This window comes from Euprymna scolopes, chromosome 8 (assembly GCF_053919585.1).
Source record: "Euprymna scolopes isolate OS-2025 chromosome 8, ASM5391958v1, whole genome shotgun sequence".
NCBI classification, from domain to species: Eukaryota; Metazoa; Mollusca; class Cephalopoda; order Sepiida; family Sepiolidae; genus Euprymna; species Euprymna scolopes.
This window is the reverse complement of record NC_136489.1, coordinates 45,641,607-45,664,429: the sequence shown is the minus strand read 5'-3', so window position 1 is coordinate 45,664,429 and position 22,823 is coordinate 45,641,607. Positions and strand designations below refer to the sequence as shown.

The window sequence follows — 22,823 nt, the reverse complement described above, 5'->3', positions numbered from 1 at the left end:
TTTCGAAATGGATATTATTTTTTAAGGATTTATTTTACTTCAATTAGTTCTAAGAGATCAAGAGGCTCCCTTCCGGGGCTAACACTTGGTTCCATAACAATTTAAATTTATATCTGAGGGCTCTTTTCAAGATAGATGTTGTTTCCTTTATGGCTGCTATCTGTATTTCGTTACAGTTTGGTCTTCAAGGAATTGCTTATAAGTATTTCTGAAGATTCTTTTTATTAGGCCAGTTGCTCCTGTCACAACTGGTATAATGTTTATTTCTTTCAGAGACCATGTCGTTTTTAGATCATTTTTAGGTCCTGATATTTTATCTTTTCCCGTTCAGCTCTATTAAGGCCAAAATCATTTGGACTGTGACATCGATAATGAGCGCAGTTCTTTCCGGCTTGTTCCATATTACAATGTCTGGTTTGATGACTTTGTCTTTATATATTTGCCTGCCTGTATGTCTTTGTCATAGAACACTGTTACCTTTCGTTTGATGTTAATATATGTGTATGTATATATATATATATAAATATTAGTAGACTGGAAAAGCCATAGTGGAGATAACAGAAGTAGCAAAACTAAAGCTGGTTGGTCAGCCAGGACACTATATATACAAATGTAGGCAGATGTAGGTATATTTTATTGGTTTGAAAATACGGATTCTTTTTACCAAATGACGTTAAATTTTAACTATAGAATAGTATTATAATCTTCAAAAAGCCTGCAAATTTTCATATAGTTTTGTCCCATAGAACTAAAGATATGAGCATTTAAATATTCAATTTGGCTACGAGTATAGATATAGCCATATATATAGATATACTAGTTTTTTTTTTTTTTCTTTTTTGACAATTTTACAAGTTTTAAATCTGGGCGACTATTGATCGGAATTTAACAAATGAAGTTCGTTGGAAAGGTAATGACCTGAATTGTGTAGTAGGCTATGCGATATTTGCCCTTAAGGTCGCACATTGTTTAAACAAGTAAGGGATCACTTTTCAATATTAATTTAACATAAAATGAGTAGCCACTTTATGGACACATTGGCTACAAAGTGGATGTTTATTTTACGTTAAATTAATATAGAAAAGTGATCCCCCCCCCACTTTTTAAATCTATAATTTATTCATATCATGGAAATTACTAGTTTCTTGGGATTTTAACTGTTTTCGTTTTCAGCACCCCCAAAAACCTATAATAGTTGTAATTTTAAAGGATCTTTTGGGTGTGAAAAGATATTGCACCTTTACCGATATTTCAATCATTTGTTTTCCTAGTTTTGCATATGAATTACAAAATATCTGATATTCCCTAAACCTCTTGATGGAGGGAAGACTAAAACTTGCTGCTATGGTTTCAAATGAACTGAAATAACACCAAGAGGAGACTTGATTCCAAATATTTCTCATATGTTTTATCTCCCCTCTTTGGTTTTCATACGTAATTAATTTTCAGTGTATAAGAATTATTTAATACTGGAGATATTCCTAATCGTACCCTATTTCCAAAAGAGGGGGGATATAACATGAGAAATATTTGGAATCAAGTCTTTTCTTTGCTGTTATTTCAGATCATTCGAAACCATAGCAGCAAGTTTTAATCTCCCCTCCATCAAAGCCAGAGGTTATATATGTATATAGATATATTTGTGTATGTACATTTTTCATTATTAAAAGAAAAAAAAAAAAAAAAAAGAAAGACTAATTGTAAGGCAGTTCGTAGAGATGAAATTCTAATAGTAAAAGATTTCCAGCCCCTTCTCTCTCTTTGTTTTTCTTTGGCCAATGTTTGATTTACTGAATATAGAAGGGGAAGGAAGCGAGTGAAATGTGTGTATGTCTTACAAATATATTAGAGGGAGGGCAGGAACAGTAGGTTTTAATTGTTGTCAGTCTGCTGAAGGTCATCTTTGCTAATAACGTTTTTATTTTTTGATTTTGCATTCTATTTTGTTTAGTCAATTAGCCTTTCATTTAATTTTTTAAGTCACTGTGGAACCTCTGACAAGACAATGTGGTCAAAACGTTATATAATTTTATTATATATATCTCTATAGTAAACATTCCCAAACTACAGAAATGTTTATTTTACATTCATAGTGTTTTATTGCTTATATGTTATGTCTTAAATGTGTTTCATTGAATGGTAGAAATTTACCAAACAAATCTTTAGAGATATATATATGCTCCTCGGGGAAAATTTTTCTTTTTATATATATATATATAGCAGAACGTTGATGATGTAAAGATAGAAGCTTGGTTTTAGATGCATTAAAGTAACCAGCCACTTCTTCCCCCATTGTATCACGCGCTCAAGATCAGAGGAGAGAGAATCAGAAAGAAATTTGCCATTTACGGCCTTTGATGTGTTGCCATAGATGGCCGTGTCATCAGCATAGATGTCAGCAAGTGATTTAAGTATGTGTTTTGAGAGATCATTGATATAGATCAGAAAGGGAGTTGGGCTCAGGATGCACCCTTGATTGACACCAGCATTAATAATGAGGGCTTCTGATTTCTGCCTATCAACCACTACTCTTATGAGCCTATCAGAGAGAAATGATTTAATAATTGAGAAAACATTTCCAATTATACCGTAGCTGGAAATCTTGTGAAGTAGGCCTTTGTGCCATACCTTATCAAAGGCCTTTGATATGTCAAGAGCAATTGTTCTAGAAAGGAAGCCTTTGTCGAGAGATTCACTAATCCTATGAGATATAACCGTTAGCGCATCTGCTGTAGATCTAGCAGAACGGAAAACATATTGCATGTCACTAAGACAGTTTTTTCTGCTGAGGTGGTTGACTACTTCTTTATTTAATATGGATTCCAGCAACTTACTCATGATACACAGGAGACTTATAGGTCTGTACTGAGAAGATCTTTATCAGATCTCCATTACTCGCGATTACTACGATATTATCCCATTGATTACTGTACACGCAATAACCCTTATCTCCGAGTGGCCTCCGGACTTTGATAAGTGGTGACATCCTTGTAAAAAAAAATGTATATCTGTTTGTGTTTTATTTATATATATATATATATATATATATATATATATATATATTAGTTGCCTTAAATAAGTTTCCAGACTTTTTTCGTACAGGCACTTTTATTAATAGTACACATATGAAACTCTACATAAAAGTAATCTCCTCTGGCTGCAATGCACTTATTGTACGATTCCAACCACTTCTGTAAGGCTCCATAGAAGTCCCTTGTGTGAGCATTTCAATGACTCTCGTCACAGCCTCTTTCATCTATTTAGTTGTGTTCTAACAACAACAACCTCTAAGGTTTTCCTTGAGCTTAAGGAATAACCAGAAGTCACAGTGAGCAAGTGCTGGACTATAGTAAGAGTAATGAACTGTCTTGATGCCCATCTTGGTCAAATAGTCTGTGATTTTCTTTGAGCATTCTTAGGAGAAACTTTGCATCTTCAATTCCTCGTGAATAATTGTGTGTACAGTTTTCATACTGACATCATACTGTGCACTTTTCTACAGACACACAGTGGTCTTTATCAATGAAATTCTTTATTTGGTCAAGCAACTCTGGTATTCTTTACTCCTCTAACACCTCTTGTCATCCTTCACGGACTCCTTGCCTTCCTTGAATCCTTTATGCCACCCAAATACTGATGCTTGATTTATGCTAGATGGTCCAAAAGTAGTTTTAAGCATTCCATACGTTTCAAACAGAATTTTATTGTATATTGTTCTTCTAAAGTGTCCTCACATCCAGAGTGCATTTTTGAAATTTCCCAGGCGTGATAATCGGGCTTTAGTAGGGTGTATTCCAATTCCTTCTGTAGCTGTTCATTTGAACATGAAATCATTAAAATTAGTCATCTCGTAAGATGTATAGCAATAAAATACTAAATTTTTGTGAGTCTACAGCAATTTTAAATACCTGTACAAAACAGTCTGAAAACTTATTGAAGGCACTTCTTATATACACAAAGGAAAATTAAATGATGACGAATAAAAAAAAAAAATTACATTATTTGTTGAATGATCAAATGTTCAAAAACAAAATAATAATAATCCATGGAGTTTTGAAATTTATCATTTTCTTTTCAGAGAAAATGAATACCCGAGAATAGTTAAGTAGAGGAGAAACTTTTTGGTCAGTATAAAAATTGAAAACTTTGAAATTGCAGTTGTAAACATTGAGCGAATTGGATGCATTGCGATAATATTCTCATCTTTTCTAATATATAGTTTGAAAAATATATATGAGAATTAACCTACACAAAATTTGTGTCATAAGGGTTTGTCAGGTTGTTGCATGAAATTGATGTTGCTTGGTATTTTTATATATTCCCATGGTACTGGCTTTGCTAGTCAGTCCATCAGATTCTTTGTTGTTCACACATCCATTTATCAGGCAAGTGCTCACGTGACCTAATTTCCCTGTTTCTTCTTTTTGGGAAGGATTGGGTTTCTCTATTCTTTTATGTTTTTAATCTGAATGTTTTACACTTACATTTTATGTTATGCTAGTGGATTTTATTTTTTTTATTATTATGATTATTATTTTTGATATTGTTTTTATTATTTATGACTGCTTTTTTGTGTGTTATCCTGAATTAGTTTATTTTGTGTATATATACGTTTGCTGTTTTACACCTGCAATTTGGTGTTTTTACAGTTTAGGATAGCTAATTTCTTATTCAAACATTGTCTACATGGGTTTTCTGAGCATCTACATTTTAAAAGATATGTTGCATGTGAGTGCAATTAAGTGTTGATACCAGAACGAGAGTTAGCTAAAATCCTTGAGAACAAGGATCCTCTTCCCTTCCTTGATTAGATTTTATTAGATCGGTGAAAAATGACGGTCATTCATAAAAGCCCACACTTTAAAAATTAATCCAACCCCTTTGTCATATCACATATATCTTTATCCTCATACGCCCCCATCCATTCTCCTACCTAAAGGTTAAGAGATAGAGCAAGTAATTTGAAACAGAGTTGGCGTGAAAATCAGACCACATGGTGGCAAAAAATATTTGAAAAAAAAAAAAAAGAACATTTTGTGTATATATGTTTGCTATTTTACTCTTGCAATTTGGTGTTCTTTACAGTTTAGAATAACTAATTTCTCATTAAAACATTGTCTACATGGTGTGAAAATCGAATGCAGATGTGAACGAACAGAATCCGTGGTGGAGAAATTACTAAATTTGCCACATGCCTGAATCAACTCACTGGATATGACTGCACTGGAGAAAGTATATTGAAAAACAAAAAATGCTGAATAAAAACAGCATTAGTGAACCATTACTGGGAGCTTAAGGAAAGCTGATGATCAATGATAGTAAAGTGGAAAATAATACAGCAAGTCAGCATATGTAGAAACTTGACACATGTAGACTATGTTTGAATGAGAAATTAGCTATTCTAAAATTTAAAGAACCCCCAAATTTAGTAAATTGCAGGAGTGATATAGTAAACATCTCTACAAAAAATATACTTAAATATAGGATAGCAACACACGCACACAGCATTAATAAATAATAACAAAAAAATAGTAATTATAATAATAATTAATAAACAAATACATAAACCAATACACTAGTATAAAATAAAATGTAAGGTCACTTCCCAATACAAAGAATATAAAAGAGTAGATACATGAAAATACATAAAATTTTATGTAGATATATATATATATATATATATATATATATATATATATATATACATAAAATTTTATGTATTTTCATGTATCTACTTTCAGTATTTATATTGACAGTAACTAGAGCTAGTTAGTAAGTTTTGAAAATATATACAGCAATTAAGCTAGACAGAATTTTTCCATGTTTCATCCTCGTAAGGATTTGTCAGGCTATAGTATGGAATCGATGTTGCTTCATATATATATATATATATATATATATATATATATATATGAGTGACGTTCCAAAAGTAATGCCTCCTATTTTTTATTGCACTCGAATGGATCAGAAATTACATAAGGATAACTGAACTTATTGCATTCATGATCTGAAAGTTTCATTTCTTTGTTACAGACATGGATGATGTGAAACTCAAAGAAAGCAACTCTATCTATATATGTGCATCAGAAGCAAAGATGTGTCATTGAATTTCAGACATAAGTGCATCGAGAATGATGTTGAATATGTAGAAAAAAATTCTTGAGCACTCAATGTCACCCAATTTAATGGTACAACTCTCGTGCTCATAGCTGTTCTGTTTTTAGTATAAAAAATAGGAGACTTTACTTTTGAAACTACTTATATATATATATATATAATATAAAGCTGAATGTCTGTGTGTGTGTCTGGTCACAAATAGGCTCCTATATGGTTGACTATTATAGAAAATTGATCACATATACTGATAGAAGATGTATCGAGACACAGGAATGGGTATGTTTGATCTGGCAGAACGGTGGTTCATTAAAATTGTGGGGTCTGCGTTCGCGCCTGGTCCACAAAGTATGGAAATAAAAAAAATTAAAAATGAAACAAAAAACGTTTACAAGTGTTTTTGATATAGATGTACATGATAATATTTTGATAAGTATGTTTTAACTTAAATAGGGATGGTATAATAAAATTGTGGGGTCTGTGTTCGTGTCTGGCCTCCATAGAATGGAAATAGGCACACACTTTAATAAAGACTTTTCATATCTATCTGCGTAAGTATACTTTGATAATTATGTTTCAGTTTGAAGAAATATGATATAACAAAATTATGGAGTGTACGTTCGCGCCTGACCTCCATAGAATGGAAATATGTCACAAAGTTTAACAAGGTTTTTTAATATATATCCACAGAATATTGTGGTAAGTGTTTCAGTGTGAACATGTATGGTATAATAAATTATGGGGTTTATCTATTTTATTTTTACTTTCATCATATTTTGCTTTGGTTTTGATACCTCCAAATTCGAAGCTATCTCTTTACAACCCTTCTTTTTCATAATCTATCATACTTTCATAAATCAGAGTCCATTTTCTGTAGGCTGTTTTTGAACCCAGTCAACGATGGGTACTTTTGCTAGTATATATATATATATATATATATATATATATATATAATCTCCAGCTCGAGTAAACTTACAAAATCAGCATAAAATGTAATCTTATATTTAGAAAGTGAAAAAAAGAAAAGGCTTGCATTTGCTCCTTTTTTTTTTCTTCTTCTGTTAATCCAATCATGGAAATTGTTGCATTTTTCATTTGCCTCAAAAAGAAATAACTTCCAAGAAATAAATCGAAAATAATTATAAATAACAGAAAACCTTTTTGAGTTGGTTTACTTTTGTCTGAGAATAGAATTTTCAAAAGGTTCTTGTTATTTCATGACTGCTTCTGGCAAAAAATGCTTTTTCCGTCAGATTTTGATGCCACAAAAAAAAAAAAAAAAGAAGAATATAATGAGTGCAGGATTTAACATTTAATCTGGCGTGATGATTTTGTATATTTCTTATTGATTTCTTTGTTCGTTTTTATGATTCTGAACGTGGATTGATCTAGAGTTTCTTCAGCTGACTTGGAAGTTTTTTTTGTTTTTTTTTTTCAAAGAAGTTTTTGATTCGCCTAATGGATACAAGAATCTATGGAATCACCTCTATCCAACTTAAATCATATGGAATCTCTTGTAGAATTTACTTATTCACTAATATTTATGGGAAAAGGTATGAACCTACCATTTTACTCATCCTATGGATTAAAAAAAAAAAAACGACTTTTGGTCAGTTAACTGTATTTCACGATTCCTGATTTTCAATCAAGATGGCTTCTCTAAAGCTGAGGAATATTTCTAGACATGAGAGGGAAAAGAAATGATAGAGGATAAAGAGGGAAAAGATTTAGTGTGGGTAAGAGAAGTTTTGAAAAAAGGACATGGAAGGAGAAAAGAAAGAATAGATGGAGGCAATCCTGGGCAGAATTAATTGCTTTAGCAGAGCTATGGAGGCCAATATTGTTTCTTGTCTCCTTACCTAAAACTTTTAACAGTAACAACATATTTTAAAATGGTACTATACATGCATGTTAATCTGGCCCAAACTTAAATTTCTGTCAAACCTGCATCATTTTGAAAATCATGAGGTTTAATTTGAAAATTCTGTCTGTTATAAAAAATATAATTTTGTTGTGACTATTGTTCACATATATTTAAGGAAAGCGAAACTGGTTGGACTCACTTGAAATTGCAAATTGGAATCCGAACACTTTGTCATGACATGAAGATGATTAAATCTATACTCCTATAAATTCGTTTTTCTTTTGTGTGTATTGATATTCATATTAAAACCCCTTTTTTCTATTTATTTAAAAAGAAAATACAACTTTCTTATATATGGGTCGCAGAATTGCATTCACTAGCAAAAGATTTAGCTAATTTGCATATTCTTTTAAACATTCATTTTAATTAATACCTTATTAGTTCTATCGGTTTTCTTATGGGATAATCCTCTTTACACGTAATTATATTCATGAAGATATTGTACACAATTAATACTTGCATAATATTTACGTAAAAAGGTAAACACAAACCTCTTTCTATATATATTTATGTATGCGTATATATATTTGTTTAAAAAATTTTGCCTACCAAACTCCTGTTCGTTTTTTGTTTAGAGACATGAAACTTAATATATAGGGTATTCGAACCCACACAAAACTTTATATTTGGGTTTTAGCTGGGGAAAATCAGGGGCAAAAGTGTGAAAATTAAAAAAATGGAATTTGCCAGGTGAAGGTTGAACGATGGCACTACGAATATGGATGTGTAACTTAATAGCTATTGGTTCATGTTTTAATTTTTACCCTTGCAGCAAACATGTCTTCATAGCTCAGGCATTAACGTCAAAGGAAAAACTAAATTGTAAGCTAAAGGTTTGGATTCTCGGTGGTGTTGCACAAGTCATTTTTTTTTTTTTTACTTTTTAAGTCATTACTATATATTGTGTCCAATATAATATATTAATAAATATGAAATCTGCATTAATCAAAATATATTTAAGTGTATTTTATGACCGGACAATGCCACTAGTGTAATATAAACCAGCATCATGCTCCTTTCCTTATATAGTCTTCTTTTTTTTCCTTTTTTTTTTTTACACGGTGGTCACCACTTATCAAGGCCCGGAAGCCACTCAGGGATAAGGGTTATTGCAAGTACAGTACGTTGAACACATGACTATGGATCACGCTTATTTAAGGAGAGTGAAACTGGTTGGAGTCAGTTGAAGCTGCGAGTTGGAATGCAAACACTTAGCAGTTAAATTGTCAACTCATTTATCAGTTGTTGTTTCCTGATACGGACTTCTATTATTGTACCTCATAAAATAAATCTATTTTATATCTGGGCATTGTTTTCTACTTGATTATATAGCACAATAATAATGGGGGAAGGTATGAACTTAGCATTTCACTCTAGCTATGGATGAAATAGCAGCTTGTGATCACTTAACCGATTGATTTAAAACAGATATTGTTTCAGCTTTATATAACTCTGAAGGGGTTAATCTGCCATAAAACAAACTTTATTAAAAGAACTTCTGTAATGTAATGGAAGTAACATTAGAAAAGATCAAAGTTAATCTCTTGTAGTGATGTGAAAAATAGTGGGCCAAACAGAAGTCTGTCCAGTTTTCTTTGGTTAACAGACATGTTTTTGGAAGATTTCTTTCCTTCCCTGTGGGTGTGTCGAGGAAGATGTGCTTTCATGAGGGAAGAGAGAATGCCAAAAAATTATATATTTATATTACACATGACAGCACGATCCTGAACAAGTTCATCCACGCAATCCCGAACACCTCCGATGGTTCGGCATGACACAATCCCGAACGATACTGTTGCCTTGGCATGACATGATCCTAAACAATATCGATGAATTGACACAACACGATCACGAACACAGTAACACAGAGCAACTGTGTTTTTCAACTACCCCCAATGACTTATTGGCTTGTTTTTTTTATAGCCGTTGGGCAAAGCTCAATTGTCACTATGGGCAGGATGGATATAACTTATTGGTAGACTTTTGATTTGCAATTGAAAGGTGCCGGGTTTGCTTTTCACCACAGGTAGGCCTGACTGGCATACAATTCTTATGCGCTTTCACACATGCTTGTCACAGAAGATTCATAATGTTTAATTCTCTGCAGAGGGATTTAAAGAAACCTTAAACTAAGAAAAAATATTAAAACACAAAAGCATAATGTTATTGCTATATACTTGTCAACACCTGCAGAAACTGCTACATATTCAATGCATATTATGTAGTCTGCTACTTTTGTTGCCAATATGTATGTTGTTACTACTACAAAGATAAACAGGCAGTCTATATTTGCTGCTACTACATTCTGCACCAAATATCATATAGCTTCTCTATATCCCATTCCCATTACGAATCTTGTGACAAGCATTTCAGTCTAATAATTATTATACTTGTCTCATTGTTATTAGGCTTTGGTTTCAATCTCAGCTTGAGTATTTTTTTTTTTTTTTTTTAACTGACAAAAAGTCAACTGGTTAGAAAAAAAACAATACTTGCAAGCATATGTTTCAGTTTCTGTATGAATTAAAATATATTTATGCGTATTTTACGACCGGGCAAGGCCGGGCAGCCTGCTAGTATGTTATAAAACAAATCAAACATTTAAGTCGTTTATCAATCATGTTTTGCATGAACACCTTATGCACCTAGAAATTCACGCCATAAAAAAATACATGACAAATTGATGGTTCAGTGTGTCTCATATCAGAGTAAAAACAAAACAATAGAAACAGACTAACAAGACAGAAAGAGAAATCTATCAGTGGGAATGTGGCTTGTCACATTTGGTATTGATATAGAACTTAAGTAAGGCAGCATCAGCATCTTCCGGCAGTTTATGGTAAACAGCCAGAAAAGTTTCTGGAAAAAGTACATGTGAACACTGCCAGACGATGAATTCAAAACACTATAAACAAAACTTTGCCACAAAAAGATAAGACCTATCGTAAGTTTATTTTTATGAAAATATTTTTTATATAAGAAAAATATATTAAAAATATTTTTCAACAAATGTTTTAAAGAAAGAACTTGTTTTTTTATTTGTTTTTTTTTGTTTTTTTTTTCAAAATGAAAAAATAGAAACAACTATGAGCGAAAATCAAATTTTCTTTTTTATTCATAGAATGTATTTACGTGTTTATTTTTTATTAATTTTTTTTGTAAGTACGAAAACAATTTTCTTTTTTTATGGAAACACCTATGATCATAAACAATGTTTTTCAAGAATAGTATCTGATAAGTGAATTTTTTTTTTCTAATTAACGAAAACATTACATTCTGATTGGCTTGTCGTGACAGCTTTTTCTCACCAGAATATGTCGACGTGACCTCGCATTCTATGTCTAAACAGAAAAGAAGCGATTTAATTATAATCACATTTCATCCAATTTGATTGCCGACTTGTTTCTTTGTGAACATCACTCAAAACTTAAAACTCGTGGCTGAGCTCGATTTTTTTAAATTTATTTTTCCTTTTACAAAGGAGTCACTCAAGGATAAGGGTTAATGAGTGTACGGCAGGTAAAGAGGCAATATTGCAGTAATTGTTAGTAGTGGAAATTTAAGGAGACAACTCATCAAGAATTTGTTTACGTTGGACTTGAAGATGACCATATTGTAGTCAGCTAGAAAGTAGGGAAACAGAAAAGTTCCACAGGCGTGCAGTTCTAAGAGAGAATCTTTGTTCATGGAATCTACATTCAACTTTAATTATTTTTTATTAAACTAAAGCTGAGTTGATTAACGTTTGTTTCTTCTAAGCTTGTTTTCTCTATATATTTTAAATGCAATCATCATAATCAGTAGTTTACTATGCTGGCATGTGTATAAATTAACTCCCAAACCAGCCTATTTCTGGTCAGGTCTTTATTTATCTCTTACTTTCAAATTCTAGACATCTCACTAGAGATATTGTCCATTCCCTGCGACCCCCCCCTTTTTTTCTTTGGCCGAGCATTTATCACCTGCAACGTCTGTCATTCATATGCATCACTAAAACATGCAACCTAATGCATGTTTACAAGGTGTTGTGGGAAAATGTCATAATAGGCATGAATAATAGAGAAATAGTCTGGAACATGTAAATGGTCTCTTAAGGTTATTTCTATAGAGAAATGATTCCTTAGTAGCTTTTATCCATCCAATTTCTCATGTGAATTATATAAAAATACCTGACTATTTGACTAAGCCTGTAAAAAAACTATATTTGTGTTGCAATATTTTTGGTATCCGTATGAGTAAATATTTTTTTTCTTCTTTAAAAATACATTAAAAAAGAAAATTGACACAAGGCCGAACATGGGGGAGAGGAGGCGGTCTTCGCTGGCTAATACTAATTTAACCTAACTAGTTTCTACTTTCACCACAATACCACATTCATACTAAACATCCATCAGCGTATACATCCTTCACCAATCACCAGAAAAACATCATACTATGGTAAACTACTTAAAACCCATAAGGAAGAAGGGGAGTTTGGAAAATAAAAATTTTATGTACAATATAAAAATGAAATATTTACAATGTTAGTAACAAACGCACCCTCCCTCCCGTTACTAAACTGTGGCAGATACGCTGATTCGCACATGTCACATTGTCGGATGGGTGTACTGTGACTACAAACCAGGGTGTAATGGAGGCATTTAGGTCCCATTTTCAGGAGCTTTTTTTCCATGGAATCTGGTCTGTCATTAGAACAGTTTGACACCTACTTGGCTGACTTTTCTCATCTTTCGACAACCGAAGCGGCTAGATGCAAAGGTGGCATAATGGAGTATAAAGTCATTGAAGCCTTAAAGCGGATCGGCCTTAATAAGTCTCCAGGGATTAATACAAAGTGGATTTGAGGTTGTTGCACATCTTTATTCCCTTGCTGACAGTTTTATTTAACTCATGGTTTAGGAACGGCTCAATCCCCAAGTACTTTACTATGAGTATTGTGAAGCTGTTACACAAAAACAAAAATGGTTGGGATGGGTTAGATAATTATCGGCCCTTAACGATGCTTAATGCTGAGTTAAAGATTTTGGCCGATTCTCGCAAATCGCTTTCAGTTTGAACTAGCTAGTCTTATTAGCCCTGAGCAAACCTGTGCTGTGAAGGGCAGGACAATCCAGGATAATTTGCATACAATACGCTTGATGATAGAAAAAGTCCACACTGAGGCTGCGCTGATTAATTTAAATCCGTCTAAAGCTTTCGATAGGGTTGACCATCGATATTTGGGGCTGTTTTGTCGGCGGCTGGTTTTGGCCCACAATTTCATTTGTGGGTTTATCTTCTCTATGCTTACCCCACGGTGATGGTAGGAGTGAATGGGAAGAGATCGAGGTCCTTCAGCTTATCACGTTCTATTCGTCAGGGTTGCCCTTTATCACTGATGCTCTATGTGCTTGAGCTGGAACCTTTCTTGTGTAGGCTAAAGGTGAATCCCATCCTACAGGGAACCACTTTGCCAAGTGCCGCTTCCCTGGTGAAGTATTCCGCCTATGCCAATGATGTAACAGTGCTTGTAACGAGCAATGCTGAGATTAGTGTCGTCAGTGTAGAAATCAGATTGTATGAAACGGTAACAGCGGCCAAAATTAACTGCAACAAGTCTTCGGGTTTGTGCATCAGTGCCTGGAGGAGTGTCCCCCTTCAGGTACCCTTTAGCTGGAGCGACGGGCTTTGCAAGATACTTGGTATCTGGTTCGGTCCTGACCTCCAGCTGGAGAAAAGTTGGTTGGAGGTTCTGAAAGCAGTCCAGTCCACAGATGCTCTGGATTAGTAGAAACCTTTCGTTAAAGGGGAGAGTGTAGGTGTGCAACTCTCACATCTATCCAATATTCCTTTACCGTCTATCAGTTCTTCCTATCCCATCAGATACTCTTCTAAATTTGCAGAGGGCTCTTTTCAATTTCTTGTGGCTTGGAAGGGCCCCTATTATCTGTCGCGATATCATCTCCATCCTTCTGAAGGTGGTCTGTGTATGTTAAATGTGAAGATTTGTCTCCACACGCTTTGGTTCTACGACCTGGATCAAATGTGTACACAAAGTAGGAGAAATGGTGACCTCTGGAAAGAGGATGATAAGAAAGCCTTTCCGGCTTTGAGGAGTGAGCACTAGTCCGAAGGGGTAGCACACAGGTTGGTTCAAGGTGAGTGCTCCTTCTTTCGCGAGTGTCATCGCGCATTGAAGTTCCTTTTAAGAGTGAAAGAAAATCTCTCTAACACTATGCTATTGTCCCGAAAAGCATTATATCGGGTTTTAGTGAGAGGATCCGTTAGGGATGTTATTGATGAGGGGCTCCCTTTGATGAAGGGGCGGCTTCGCTCAGTCTGGCCTTGGGCGCCTGGGTTGGGGTGTCTCACTCACAATGAGGCTTCCCTGGCCTGCTGGTAATTCGAGACGCACTCTGGGTTGGTAAGAGACTTCACTCAGCTGGTTTAGCTATTTCACCTATTTGTAAATGGTGTGGCGATGAAGTCGAGACTTTGTCACACCTTCGTTTATTGTCACATCGTTGTGCGCCTGATTGAATTTGTTACAGGTCTCATGGTTTGCATACTGAACGTATCGTCTCTTACTTTGGTTTCTATCAATGTCTGTAGCAATTGGGCTCTGACAACTGATGAAGAAATGTTCCTGACATTGCTAGTTGTTATGAGAGGTGTGATCTGGAACACATGTATGAGAGTGATCTATGGATCTGAGGACTTCGCTCCTCTCCACCTTATACGAATCTTCCGTTATCATTTAAAAGTTTGTATTAAGGTCGAGAAGGTTAGACTCTCTTCGTCGGACTTTAATGAAAGGTGGGTGTCTGTTGTGCGCATTTGTCGTGTGAATGGAGCAAGGCTTGATTGGTACTTGGATGTGCCTTAGGTAGAGGATATTGAGAAACAAAAACAAACGCCAGCTCTGACATGTTTTTAATCCAGAGTAGGTCCCGTTTTAGTCTAGAGTAAGGACCAGTTTTGTAGGTTTTGTGTTCATAGGACTAGACTAAAACTAAAATGACTTACAACTCAAGAATTTGCCTTTTTTTTTCTTTTTTTTTTTTTTTTTTTTTTGCAAACTAAGCGGCAGTGCCTGGGAGCGCAGGATGAAGCAGGAGGTACTTATATGATTGGAAAATTACAAGTGGATAGAGTAAGTTCAGGGACTTCTGTTATTACTAACCAGCAGAGTGTTATCATTGTCGATCAAGGGAAGAGTTTACCAGGCATGTGTGCACAGTCTGATGTATGCAAAACATGGCCAGTGAGAATTGAGGACTTTTGTTGCATGGAGTGAAATTATGTGTTGACTTCCAAACTAAGTCTTTATTAATCCACTGTCACACAACTCCATTCATATCACTTCCTCCTGTTTTCCTTGCTTCTTCAACTGTTCTACATTTACCAAGCCAATAATTCTCATCTATTTTTTTAAAATTTTTTTAATGTAACTAAATCAACAAAATCTGTGAAAACCCTTGTTTAGATCTTCAGCCATATTTGTTCAGGAGAAGATAACTACTTTGTTGAATAATGGAGCTTTTCCTTATCGTTCCTTCTTGCCAATCTGCAATATGAAGTCTATTAACAATCTACATATGCTGACTATTGTTGCATGCATTAATCCACTTGCAAGTTTTCTAGTTCATATATTTCTTAGATTCTGATTTCCTGTTCAACTGTTATGAGTTGCAATAGTTTAGCGCCTTCTGCCTTGGCACCTTGTTTACCCCCCATGAAAACTAATCTTTTTTTCTTCTGTGCAAGATGTAACTGAATTTTACTATTTTATTTATGTATAAATTCCATTTTGTGCATATTGATATCTCCCCCCCCCAAAAAAAAGAAACAACTCGAAAACAAATTTAAAAAAAATAAAACCTTTTGCTAGTTTTGTGCAACGAAATAGATCAACAGATATTTTTTTAAATCGTTTTTATTACTTTTTTCAATACAAGTCTTATTTTTAACCAGTAACTATTATAGTAGGAAAACTGAACGTTGTCTTGGATTGAATCATGTTATCCTTTTTTATTCTTTTTCCTTACATTGTATTATATAGAAAATTAGTTTATAGAATATGCTTATAGGAGTGTATCTTCAAAATTATAAAATGAGTTTTTAAACAGATTGTAACAACTTTAATTATATATAGATTATATTCGATCAAATAAAGAAGAAAATCGAGCATTACAAAATTCCCGACTAATATGTCATCATTCCCGTTAACCACTGAACCCCATCACCTCCCAATAAATCTCTAATAATATGAGGGGCCTTCCAAAAGTAATGCCTCCTATTTTTAAATTCTGCCCGAATGCATCAGAGGGGATTGTAAATTACATTGTTATGAAAACTGAACTTATCTGTTCTGAAAGTTTCATCTCTTTATTGCAGGTATTGGCAGTGTAAGACTCTAAGAAAGCAACCTCTTCCATGGACGTGCCTCAGAAGCAGAGATACGTCATTTAATTCCTGTCAAAAGTGTATTGAGAATGTTGGTGATTATGTAAAAAAATAAATAAAAATAAATAAAATAAATGAATCCTACCGCACAAAAAGTCACTCATTTTAACGGTACCACTCCCATCTTCATAGCTCTTCAACTTTTTGAGTTAAAAAAAAAATGGTTTTACTTTTGGAATAACTCTTATACTTTGTATTATTCTAATTTTAGAGAAGGAAATTCTTAGTGTGCTTGAATTTGCTTCTGTGTCACGCTCATAAAACTAATTCCTTTTTCTTTTACAAGGGAGTCACCACTTATCAAGGCCCGAAGGCTACTCGAGGATAAAGGTTAATGAATGTAAGGTGATAGTGTAGTAATCACTAATGGCATAGATTGGGTAGAATTTGGATTATTTAAGGGAGTGGCCCAACAAGAACTTATTTACATTGGACTTAGAGGTTATCATATTGTAATCATCCGGGAAGCAGGCGAATGGAACAGTGTTCCACATGTGGGTAGTTCTAAGAAAGATGCTTTGTTCATAGAATGTGCATTTAGATTTAGGCATAGATAGAGAGTGGGGGAAATTGTTGATAGTGGTTATTGCTAGTCGAGTATTTATTTGTGAAAGTTTGGCAAAGAGTGACCATAGATTGGAGCTCAGACGAGCACTTTGGTTCAATATATGACATTCATATTTCAAAATTGTAATCTTTGGTTGAAGCTGTTAAAATTATGTAGGACCAATCAGGAAAATATAGGTACGTCGTATTTTTATGCCAATGTAAATTTTAAATCCTTCAGCACTAGCATTGTAGCTTAAAAGACCAATAATAATCAAGACAAACACAGTGATATAATTAACAAGTGTCTAAACAAAAGTATGTTATAGAAGTACAGGTCATGATTCTGAAACCATGACTGCCATGAATCACTGCAACTGTATTGCATCTGGATAATTCCATTTATTCCTGAACTGTCTAGATCAGCTTACCTCATAACAGTTTTGAGGAAAAATGGTTGTTATAGGACATTCGTCACAAGAACTTATCTTGCTATCACCACTGCAAAGAACTTTTCTTTTTTCTATGCGCCTAACATAGACAGAAGACGGGACTGCTTCTCTGCAGAGTACAATATGGTTATATTTGGATACAATATAAAGAAATAGTTGTCCAAAATCGTCTTCATAAGTAAATTTTGTTCATTCCATTCATCATTTTCAATCCTCTCATAATATTCATTTAATAATCGATTCATCTCATTAACTTTGTTCATCGATTGGCTTTTAGCCTTGATAAATAGTCATTCATTAAATAAAATTTATTGACAAAAATTAGCAAAGATACAGGTAGAAGCTATTTACCTCCATATGAAGTCTGAATGATTGTCCTAGGCGACTTTGATTTTGGTCTTTGTTTCTGAAGTTTTGAGATGAGAATTTATTATTCGTATTATTTGGATTCTTTGGACTACTGTTGTCATTTTGAGTGTTATTTTCATAATGTTTCGGTCGATGTAACCTTCAACCTTCTTCAGATGTATTTTGTTAAATTCGGGAATCTTTCTGTGCATGTATACATATACAAATTAATTCCCTTCAACCTGCCACTGCTCAAATAAGAACAGTATGAGAATAGTGTTTGCAACTGCTAAAAAAAAAATGTGGAGCCATGTCTTCTACCGAACTGAAATACTGAACGCTTGGTCTGCAGGCTGCGTCTGCCACTTTGCTCACATAATTAAAGAAATATTATAAAGTTTTAAGTATTATTAAAAACATTGTTTTTTTTTTTAAATTTATTTTTAACTGATCAATCAATTTATTTCTTTTTCAGAATTTTTGTAAACAGGGGTCTCATGTTACAGAAGGTAAAATTTCTAGGATTCGACATGGATTACACCATTGCAGGTAAGTAATTGTCATTGTTCGTTTTAAAATTAACTTTTATTTAAATTCAACAAATTTATTTTTGAACGGGCAGTTATTATTTTTGCATTTCAGCTCTTTCAAGTTTGTTAGCATAAAAAATAGCAAAGTGACTCAAAACAAGAGTAGTTTCCTCTCTATATGATCTAAATGTTTATGCAAGGCTATTTGGCCCTGTATATGTTAGGGTTGCGGTGCTACCCTGACAGATAATAATGAACTCTTTCTCTTACTATAAAACCCGAAGATATGTGTCTCAGCATTGTCACACAGATTATATGCTAGTCATGCACACGTGGCAGTCAGACTGACGTATAACCACTTCTCTTTATTAGTTGTATTTGCTTTTCAGTTCAGTATATTTTGTTTCCACTTAATATCGATTTGTCTTTCTTCTGAACCCTTACTTGAAATCTATTTTATGGTAATGTTTTCTTTATTGGAAACGTGTTTTAGTCATTATATAAATGGTTCATTGTTAGAATACAAAATGATTTTTTAAAGGTTTTTATGACGATATGGGAAAGAAAACATTTCCATATAAAGACTGAAGGTATCTGTGAACAAAGGTACTGCCAAATCTGCTGCAAAGATTGTGAGCTCCTTCTACAAGGCTCGAAAACTTACGTTTACCAGTATACTATCTGCCTATATATCTATCTATATATATATATATATATTTTTTTTTTTTTTTTTTTACATAGGTATCACCACATTATCAAGGCCAAGAGGCCACTCAAGGATAAGGGTTAAAGAGTGTACAGTAGAAATTGGACATTATAGTAATCATTAGTAATGAAAATTTGGTAAAGTTGATAACTTATATGGAACGGCTCATCAAGAACTTATTTACGTTAGACTTGAAGACAACCATATTGTAGTCAGCCGGAAAGCAGGAAAACGGAAGACAATTCCACAGGCGTGCAGTTCTAAGAAAAAAGCTTTGTTCATATATATATATATATATAAAATGAAAATTACAATTGAATTTACCAAAATGATCCAAGATGATAAAATTAAAGTAAATTATAAATATTAAAGAATTAATATTTATAAAATTATCTCAGCCAGATATAAAAGCTCGATAATACCAAATAGGAAATAAAGCTTATAATATGAACAAACAGTTAATGAAATATATTGAAAAACACTTTGAAATGAGTTAAAAACATATTTAATCTGAAAAGGAAACATTAGATAAATGGATAGTCCTTAATCTGCGGAGTTTCGAAGAAATACTCTCCTTCTCATCAGAGGGTAGGAATTAGCAAAATGCGGGATCGAATTTTGCATGCAGAAGTATTTGATGAAACAACAAATAAGTCAAAGATCTTACTTGAAAACAAAATAAGTTAAGCACAGGGAATATGGTAAAGAAAAAGGTGATTACACATTAATGGATAATCACCTTTTTCTTTACCATATTCCCTCTGCTTTACTTATTTTGAGTATATCTATGTAACCAACAAATTTTTTATCTACAGACTTGAGGTTTGTTATATAGGGTATTCAGACATGTAGAAAACTTTTTAATCGGTTACATTAAGAAAAAAGGGCTGCTAAAGGGTCAAAATTGAAAATTTGGTATGTGTGGTGGGTCATTGGATTTTTATCTGTTTTTCAACTGCTTCACAAATGCGCATGCATGAATGATTCCGATGATAGATTACTATGTTAAGAATTAGCAGGTTTGAAAACACTTTTTAAAGATCATGTCAGGCTGTCCTAATTGTTATCATGCTTGACTCATTGTGTTTAGGCTTTGGTTTTGACCTCGGCTTGATCTTTTTTTTTTTTTATTTACAAAAAGTGAACTGCTTAGAAAAAGCATAATACTTGCAAGCACGTCTCTCTGTGTCTTTCCGTTTTTTGTTTTTTTTACTTCATCTTCTTTTTAAAAGGAATTAAACGTTACATTTAATACCTACAGTACTTCTGTTTATACTGAATAAGAATTCTGCAATGATCAAAATATAATATTTATGTGTATTTTACGACTGGGCAACACCGGGCAGCCTGCTAGTATCTCTGTAAAGCTGTCATTCACCCATGCATTGAATATTGCTGCCACATCTTGCTTGGTGCATCAACCACTAGACTCTATCTCTATTGCTCTCTCTGTTTTGGACAAAATGCAAAAAAAAAAAAAAGAAAAATTCTAACATAATAGATCTTACACGCTCTATCAACCTGGGAGAATATGCCTCTCCATGTTCTGCAAAAGCCATGCACATTTGGTGTGTAACCACACTCTTTATTTGTTGTATTTGTTTTTTTCTGTTCAATATATTTTGTTTCCATTAAATACTGAGTTGTGTCTTATGGGACCACAACAGTTAGGCCTCTTCTGAAAAGTTGTTCCAATGAGAAGAAACATTGAAAGAGAATGCTTTTATTATGTTGAGACAAAAGTGATTATGATACTTTTGCAATGACCTGTGGCATTGGATTGAAAAACTTGACACTAATGACATTTTTTTGGATTGTCATCATATGAGAAATTTATGAGCCTAAAAAATATTAAGGTGCAACAAGCCATGTAAAATGGCCGTCATGAAATATTTTCATCTATATCTGCAGTTTGAATGTTTGTCCAAGACCGTTTTGCAGCTGAATATGGTGGGCATCATCACAATCTCTTCTGACAGATTGTTCCACACACCAGAAAAATGGACAGATAATGTTGCCTTTCTTCTGCTGAGATGTAAACAACATTGGTATTTCTTCTGCAGGTGACCGTGGAGATTGCAACTAAGTGTGTTGAGGTGAAAAATTCCTAAAGGTAAATTTCAATTCCTGTTAATGATGCTGTAAGAATCAGGTCACACACTCAGGTTTTCAATCTGTCTCATTAATCACAATATCTTCTGGCAGGCTGTTCCACACAACAGAAAAATGGGCAGATAATGCTAGTTTTCTTCTATTGAGATGAAAGCGATAATGGTACTTTTTCTGCGAGTATCTGCTGAGATCATGATTTGTCGTCTTATTTTCAAAATGTCAGTGCAGAAAAAAAATTAGCTTACTTGAATGTGTAAAAGCAAGTTGGCAAAGTTTCAGTGTCGAACATTTGTTATTAGGAATGTAATCTTTCTACAAAATATGAGACCAATCAAAATGTACATTTTTTTTAATAAACATTTTTATTTCGATTCTAATTTTCTTAATCAGGAATGTACGGACAATATTTTTTCTTTCATATGATATGTTGTTTCTGCTGTTATTGAAGATGGAAATTTTTTTATGTCCGAGTGCAGTGATTTTGTACCTTCGTGTTCACTTGTCAGCAAGCCGTAAAATTATTTCCACTGTTTGAAATTATTGAAATTTGAAAAATATTTAATGGTTCAAAGACCAAGCAAGATTTAGATTTTTTTTTTAAATAAAATTTTTTATTTCAATTCTAATTTTCTTCATCAGGAATGTACGGACAACATTTTTTTCTTTCATGTAACATGTTGTTTCTGCTGTTATTGGAGATGGAAATTTTTTATGTCGGAATTCAGTGATTTTGTGCCATTTGTACATTATGAGAGAAGTTCACCGATTAGCTACGATAAAATTGAAAGTCAGCTATATCTCTATTTATAAAAACTTGGGTATGTGTATATCTTTTTTTTATGTGCATTTTTTTTCTTTTATACATAGGAGTCGTCACTTATCAAGGCCCAAAGGCTACTCGAGGATAGCGGTTAATGAGTGTACAGTAGTCAATGAGACAATATCGTAGCAATCGTTAGTAGTGAAAATTTGGTTAATTAGATTACTTAAGGGGACAGCTCATCAAGAACTTGTTTACATTGGACTTGAAGACAACCAAATTGTAGTCAGCTGGAAAGCAGGCAAACAGAAGAGATATCCACAAGTGTGCAGTTCAAAGAAAGAAGCATTGTTCATAGAATCCACATTTAGGTTTAGGTACAGATAAAGAATAGAGGAAATTATTGATAGTGGTTTCAACTAGATGAGTGTTTTTAGTGAAAGTTTGGCATGTAGGAGGACCATAGATTGGAGTTCAGACGAGCACTTGCCATTAAAATAATAAGGTAAAGATAGGCTCGCAACGTCTCTTCTGTGGGGAAGAGGTTGCAAGAAAGAGAAAAGGGCATCTCCCACTAGACTACGAAGTCTATTTTGAACTCTGTCAAGACAGGATAAGACTTTTAAGCAGCTCCTGCCCAAATGTGGCAACAGTACTCCATCCTTGGGTATACCTGGTTCTTATATAGGGAGAGAATTGTATCAGCAGTTAGATATCTACTGGAGCGTTAGAAGGATCGCACTATTTTTCCAGCGACCTTGGTAATGGATTTGATGCACATGTTCCATTTCAGATCAGGAGTAAAGGTCAGACCCAGAAGCTTGTCAAAACATGGAGCCTCCCCAAGACATGAGCCATTCATTTCAATTGATGCTAGGAAGGGATT

The 22,823-nt window shown here is 33.7% G+C and overlaps 1 protein-coding gene across 3 annotated transcripts in view; it reads left to right on the top strand.

Moving 5' to 3' along the window:
- LOC145283543 (cytosolic purine 5'-nucleotidase-like) overlaps positions 1-22,823 on the top strand; it is a 1,063,943-nt gene that overhangs the window by 126,982 nt on the left and 914,138 nt on the right. For all 3 annotated transcript variants that reach the window (XM_080132414.1, XM_080132415.1, XM_080132416.1), the window contains exon 3: positions 18,305-18,378. In XM_080132414.1, the coding sequence (XP_079988540.1) occupies positions 18,305-18,378 (74 nt within the window). The remainder of the gene's footprint in view (positions 1-18,304; positions 18,379-22,823) is intronic.